General features: G+C 35.5%; 1 protein-coding gene across 1 annotated transcript in view; it reads left to right on the top strand.

Moving 5' to 3' along the window:
- Nucleotides 1-3,607: 3,607 nt before the first annotated feature.
- Nucleotides 3,608-7,574, top strand: part of LOC139978421 (proprotein convertase subtilisin/kexin type 5-like) — a 50,401-nt gene continuing 46,434 nt past the window's right edge. Inside the window, exons 1-3 of the mRNA XM_071988634.1 lie at nucleotides 3,608-4,745; nucleotides 5,624-5,725; nucleotides 6,199-6,300. Coding sequence (XP_071844735.1) covers nucleotides 4,563-4,745; nucleotides 5,624-5,725; nucleotides 6,199-6,300 — 387 coding nt within the window. The 5' untranslated portion in view covers nucleotides 3,608-4,562. The remainder of the gene's footprint in view (nucleotides 4,746-5,623; nucleotides 5,726-6,198; nucleotides 6,301-7,574) is intronic.

The raw sequence follows: 7,574 nt of genomic DNA, 5'->3' as shown, positions 1-7,574 counted from the left end.
CATGTTTAGTCATATTGCGTTCTTGAGATATTGATAGTTGAAATTGACACATACTAGTTTGTACCATAATATGGAGCTAAGCCACATGGTACAGCTCCACGTACGTGGCACGGTAGCAGCTCCATGCATGGTACCATATCGCATCTTTACAGATGTGATATCCAGGACAGACACATTAATAATTTCCTATTTTATCGGGCAAAAGTAACTTTAATCCTGGACGGACATGGTGTGTCTGATTTATCTATATTGTCCAAGATCTATAGCGATCGCTTTTCCCATATGGTGAAACGTATTCTATACACACACTGTCGATATATACGGGTTCTTATCATATAGTCCCGGACGACTCGAGCTCGCACTTGGAGAATCACCTGGACTTAAATTTGTTTTGAACTTTGTGTAGTGTTCTCAAATTAATTTGTGACTTTGTCCAGGACCAGACTTGGAATTTTAGGTCTGTTTTACCTGCATGGTTAAATTAAACAAGACTCGAATACACTTATAACACTGCGTGCGAAACTACAATCATGTTGGTATACAACACCATCATCGTCGATGGAATACTCCGACCAATCCACTTGTTTGACTGTTCACTGGATGTTACTGTCAGAGCAACATAATTCGGGACCACTTTATACCTTAAGAATGCCCTGTAGAGGAAATTTGGTGACATAAATGCAGGGCTTGCATACAAGTACCGAAACCTCAGACGGATGCTTGAGTTCGATTGCTACTGAATGTTCATGATATGGGAAATCCCAGTTAACATGAATCGCCACGGCGTGTCAGTTATCCAACATGTAGAGAGGGGTATGAAAGGTTGTAGAGACCACATTTATGATGTCAATGGAAAATATGGTTCCATAAGACCATGTTTGCAACCAGATCTATAACATAGGCCTACATAATTATATCTATGGACTCAATCAAAGTCGTATATAGATTTGTTCTTTATTAAATTTCTTTATTAAGGGTTCTTTTTGATATCGTTATGTAGTAGGTGTTTATTACTATCTGTTTTATAGGCTTTAAAATTAACTGTCTTACTGTACTATATAGTTTCTTATACTTATTTATATTTAAACTTTGACTATGATTTAATCTATTTTACTACCTACATACTTCTGAATTTGTTTTGGACTATATATATGCGTTTTGGGCTTTTTTATTTTTTAATATTTTAGTATCGTTTAGTACGGGTGTTTTTTATATTGTTGCTTTTGGCTTTTACATTTTTTGCCTTTTTGGTTCTATCAAATTAATATTTCTGGTTTTGTTACTATTTGTTCTTAGGTTTTTCATTTGTAAAGCGCTTTGAGCAGCTTTGCTGATTATGCGCTATATAAATATTACTTATTATATACGGCTCTGGACTCAATTCAAGAGTGCGCCACTAAATTACTGTTCGCTGCGTCGAACATGGGGTAGTTTTAGTCATGTTTTGTCAAGTCACAAGACAAATTCGTTTCCATCAAGTCACAATTCATACGACTTTATTGCAAGTTAAGCCATGTCACAAGTCAATGTTTCTCAAGTCAAGTTAAGTCGCAAGTCAATTGCTTTTCCAAGTTAAATTTAAAAGCAGCTTTATAAAAACAAAAGTCATACTATAGTTAAAGTCCATGCAAGCAAGATATCAACGGCTATGGTCAAAAAAGGCATATTTAGGAAGTAAAATGCGGGTTGAAATGTATGACACAGATGGTTGTTACACTCTTAGAAAATAAGGGTTTAACTTGTCACGTTTTTTGAACCTTTTCGGTTTCTTCAAGGAATATTTCAAAGAGTTATTTAGAAAAAATGGTAACGTGTCACGTATTTGGAACCTTTTCGGGTCTTTAACGGTCTGGAACCCCTTTTCTTCCAAAAGTATATTGTGGATATAAAGGAGACAATTTTGACAACGATTTTAATATACAAATTACAAACTTGAAGAAATGAAGGGAGATCTGAAAAAGTAATAAAATACTTTTCGAATCAGACCAATATATATCTATTGAATATGTACATATGATTCGTTATGCGAGAAGAAGAAGAAAAAGGGAGGGCGGTGGTGGGGGGGGGGGAACACGGGCGGGGAGAGAGAAGAGTAGGGGAGGGATAAAGAAAATCCGTTAATAAAGTTAATCCGATACCGTATGTTACTAAGTAGATATTGTTGAAAGTTCTGCCTCAGGAATAATTTTAAGGTTTTAGACAAGGTGATTGTGTTCGGTAGACTGTTCCAAAGATTACTGACGTTGTAATAGAAAGTGGACTTCCGTAAATCTGTTCTAGGTTTAATTTGTCTCAGATAACGTTTAAGGTTCTTGAATTACGGTATATACTTATGGAAATCTGTATTTAGGGAGAAATTGTAAGTGACGGTGTTTGGAAGCAGATGATTCATGTTTTTGCAAGTGTACTGAAAACTGAACAGCAACTGAACTTTATTTTTAAACAGGTACTTTTCGGCTACCTTCTCTCAGTATACATGTATGAAAATATGACATGTACCATATTACACTTGAATCAGCGACATATTGCAATACACTAGCTGATATTCAGAAGACCTGGATTGAGAACAGCTATACTAACTTACACAGCCAGTCTGCGCTCAGAGGTACCAACACTGGATATATTATCTAACAAAAACGTTTACACCATCATTAACCTATTAATATTGTATAAACTCCCTCAATATAGTTTATATTTATCAAATATATCAAAGCCGCCCGCCAGAAAACCAGGAAGAGATAATAAAATTAACAGTTGATATTTATGCTAAAAGTAAATGATATCAATGCACATTTAAGAAACCCGGAGTGATGAACCATCCAAAAGTACCCTTCTCAAGAATGGAATATTGCAATATTATATTAAACTATTTTCTTATCATAACTTGGTGCAGACAAATTGCCAATTAAATTTCCAAGAAATACTAAATTCGTACTTATAACCAGTGATATTGAAAGATGGTAGAGCTTGCTCAAAAGATATTAAGCAATGGCTAAACTTTAAATAACTGGTGCAATAAACGAAAAGGGTCTTCCTTTGCAAGCGTAAGTGTCAGAACAAATTAAACTGAATGTTTGTTTCAATCTCCCGGCATAGTTTTTTTCGATATTTTTATTACAAATTTGCAGTATCTAACTTAATATTGTGAAGAAGTCAAGTCACAGCACATTTATTGTTAGGACAAATCATATCAAGTCACAAATTATGAAAAATGTGACTCGAGTCTGACATAGACATAGTCTGACAAATAGGGAGAGCACTCTCGAAGCCCTTAGGACTCGGGGTCAATAAGGAGGCCTCGAAAAGTTTGGAGGGCCCTGATAAATTTATATCTCCCATATTAATATAGGATGTATTCTCGTTTTCATAAAATACTTTGACATATATCTTCCCATAAAATGGCAGTTTTCATACTTCGCGTAATATACTGTATCCTTCAGGCGGTCTGGAGTGAAATAAGTCACTGGGTAAGCAGTAATTCAGACAGAGGGCCGGAGAGAGCGACGTAACTTGGTAGGCTCACCACCGGAACTGTATATAGTTTGCGTATCGAAATACACATATTGTGTTACATGTACACGTACACCGACATACATGCATGCACTTGTCAATGTCATTTAGCCAATGAACGCGTTAACCGTAAAGTAATATAGTACACGAAGGTATATTACTAACAATAGCAGCTGAGGCCAAAAGTGCACCCATAAGCAGGATCAGAGAGCTGCTCGATACTTGGTACAGCTTAGGCCATATTATAATAGAAGTGCCGGACAGTGATCAGCGTATCCACGGAGAATTATAGCATTATTTTGTTTGTTCGATTATGGGCTTTTTCATAATGCCAACACCGACATTTAGATAACTTCGAGAATTGCAAGTCTCACTGAACTTTTCCAAAAGTTGAAGTCATAGGCCTATGCCGATTGACAAAAACGGTATCCTAACTCACCAGTAACAAGCAACGTTAGGTTTGAGTGAATTGTTTTGTACTGTACGTTTGTCATGTGTTTTCATTTTGCTCTGGAGCACCAACACCAAATTTCCAGCATGAATTTTCTGTCGTCCTGATCGAAGTTTTGTATCGCATTGAAATCGTTTGTGTCACTGTTATGATTATAGTTGCAGAAAGTGGGCAAGGAGTAACAGTATCACATTACAGTGAGCAACGGTATAGGCCTCGGTCTGTGATTACATAAGCATCGAGAACTGCATTCTTGGATTGCACTGGAAAATGTTGACACTGTAATAGATCAAACTCTGGGGCAATTTTGTTGGGAAAAATGTTAACAAAACCATTTCATGTTATTAATGCCAATTTAATGCTACTGTTGTAGTAAATTCAGATTTTCCATAGACCTACATTACACAACCAAGAAACCTTGTCTACTGTTGTGACAAAACTTATTACCTTGTATTGTTGTGAAGCTTTAAAGAACTTAGTAATACTGAAGAAAATTAAGTCAGATCCTTTTGAGTTGAGTGCCAGTAGATTTTTGAAAACTACCATCAGCTTAGTTTGCTCTTACAGGAGTTACATAACTTGATAAACTCCTAGATACAAAATGGATATCGCTCAGAATAAAATGGCATTGTTGCTGCTGCCGTTATTTTCTCTACTACTTGCCAAATCCCTCGCGTTGGGTGGAGATAAAATTTTTACTAATGAATATGCTGTCTACATTCCAAATGGTAAAGAAACTGCTGACAAATTAGCAAAGTCGCATGGATTCTCAAATGAAGGCCAGGTAAGTTAAAAAAAAAAAAATTGAGATATTTAACTTCCATCATTTTATGAGGTACAAGTCTATCATTTGAAATTCCATTCCATACATACATGTTATGTTAATTTAAACAAGCAGATATTCAATGTATATAGTGTACATACATTTACATTGTTACATGCAGAAGTGGGGGAGACCTATAACTAAAGCCTATAGCTTATTTAGGCAGAATCTTGGCAGGATCTTCAAAAGCGAACTGATACATCTGAGGTTCATCAACTAGAGTGGCCAGACTTTGTAGTCTTGTACACACACCATTACTGTCAGTATAGTTCCTCAGAAACTCAGTAAGAAGAAATAAATTTATACTAACTATATCTTCAATAGCATACATACATGTGTACAATGCATTTTAACATTGTCAAGTACAAATGATGTTCTCTGTGATCTACTTGGGTGCACAATCTGATGTTCAAACAAATGGAATTAAAGAAACATGTTTTGGGTTCAGTAAAAATTAGAAATTACAAAAACATGTTTTATTAATGTTAAGCCTGCACTGTGGAACAGACACACATTTCTGCACGTTCAGCATGTGTTTTTCAAAGGCAAAACTTCTTGGTAACTCAGAACAGAATAGAAACATAACTAGTGCTCAAAATTTTCTTCTCTTGTCGGACAATTTACATATCCTGCATTCCTTAAACGCCAGTTTTAAATTGAATGTGCAAAATTTCACATAGTCTTTCAAAGACTTGTGCATCAGTTTTGACACAGTTACTTTATCTGGTAGAAGGAGAAGCAACATTCACTCTCCTAGTTCATAAATGGAGATACAAAAAATGATGTAGTAGATGTTTTCAACTTTATAATATGATATCATATTTTTTTACTTTTGGCAGATTGCAGACTTGGAGAACTATTTCTTGTTCACTCATAATGGGATTTCAAAACGTTCCACAAGTTCTGCTGATGTCCATGCAAGGTTATTGAAAGAAAACGAGGTAAAGGTATTAAAGTGTTTTGTGTGCATGTTTATGGGATACATGCACACATACAAGTATGAACATCTCATGGGCTGTTCTGCTTTGTGAATGGAATATGTTTTGTGTTCATTACAGATATCATTTATAAGAAGGGGGGTGGGGGAAAGGGATACCCCCCCAATCATAAAAATGAGGCAATGGAAAGTTGCAATAACAGTCATTTTGAAATGTGTTTAATACTCATTGAATTTACCTTTCTGTTTAAGGTTGTTTGGAAAGATGTGGCATTTACTACAATTTATCCATGTGTGTTAGCTGTATATAGAGGATATACTGAACACAAGTAACAACTGTTTCTTACCTTCCATGTTATTAAGTATTTTTTTTTTTATCTGCACTGTGATGATGACATCAAGAAACTAGATTGCAAAGATGATACTATTTTTAAGAAATTTAGGAATTTTACAGTTTTTTTTTATGTGACATTTCAGGTGGAGTGGATTGAACAACAGCATGTGAAAACTAGAGTGAAGAGGGATGTGAATGACACATGGAGCTTCAATGATCCTCTCTGGGCGTCCCAGTGGTACCTGGTAAGTCATGCCGTAAAAGTAAGAGAATAAAAGGAACGGAATGAGCAAATGTTTCTGGCACATTTGCGGATACTTTTTTTTTTATATATTATGATTTATATATATATTTTTTTATTAAATATATTGAAAATTCTTGTTGTTTCTTCGGAAAGCAGTTTTCCAAAGCTGTTGAAGAAAATGATTGGAATGGAAAATAGTTAATTTTTTATTTTTAGTAATTAGGGAAGGCCCTTGTCTCGCTTTTGATTTACATGAGTAAAACAAAGAACTAGGCGTCAGATAGAATCCACGGACAGAGAGAAGTGTTCCTGCATAGCATATATATTACTAAGTCTTCCCTTCATCAGCCCTTTGGAAACATAACTGATGATTAACACGCAGGCGAGTTATGCAGGCGATAGGAAGAACATCCGTAAAACTAGGAGAATTATACACGATGACTGCAAAAGTTGTATTGTATCATTAGAAAAGCTATCAAGCTTTAAAAAGTTCATACTTGCAAGAATGCAAATTATACACAAGTGTATGCTGTGCAGCAGTGGTGGACACATTTTTCAGGCCCAGAATCCAGGACCCCCACCAAATTCCCCCCCCCCCCATCACAAGGGATGCTCAGTATTCGTGAAAGCTAGCTTGGATTGTCAACTAGAAAAAAAGACCTTAATTGATCTCCAATCTGAAGTAAAATGTAGATTTAAATATATTGTTTCATGGAAAATCCTGGAAACCCACTGAAAAGTTTTTGTGGCCCACTCTTGGTTCGCACCACGTAGTATGTGGACCATCAATATGCAGTAGTTTTTAACATGCTCTGTGCAGCAAATTAAGAGAAAATGTTTAAACAATCAACTGCTATCACAAAAATCTGCCTTAACATCATTCCTATAAATAGGAAAATAAAGGTGTGGATCGTTCAGCCCATAGATGATAACTTTACAAGTACTGCTCGATATAGGCAATGTCGTTTTCCTTTGCCTAATACATTTTTGTTCTGTTCACCATGTATCATACATTTGTTTTGATGGTTCTTTTCCAGGAAATGTATTTCATGGCATATGGAGTATAAGTCATTTTGCTATGTCATATAAATGTAATTTTTACTATTACACAAACATTGCTGTTACATTTTCTGTTTATGTCAAAACTGCACAAAGATTGGAGACGGAAGGACATAGCTTTTATGGTTTCCACATATCTTCTCCAGTGGTGTCAGAAATTAGTTAATATACACTTTGTAAAGAATCCTGTGTAAGCAACAAATTTGTTTGTGGTAA

This window comes from Apostichopus japonicus, chromosome 13 (assembly GCF_037975245.1).
Source record: "Apostichopus japonicus isolate 1M-3 chromosome 13, ASM3797524v1, whole genome shotgun sequence".
In the NCBI taxonomy this organism is placed as follows: domain Eukaryota; kingdom Metazoa; phylum Echinodermata; class Holothuroidea; order Aspidochirotida; family Stichopodidae; genus Apostichopus; species Apostichopus japonicus.
The sequence above is the reverse complement of the archived record's forward strand: the minus strand, read 5'-3'. Positions and strand labels throughout refer to the sequence as shown.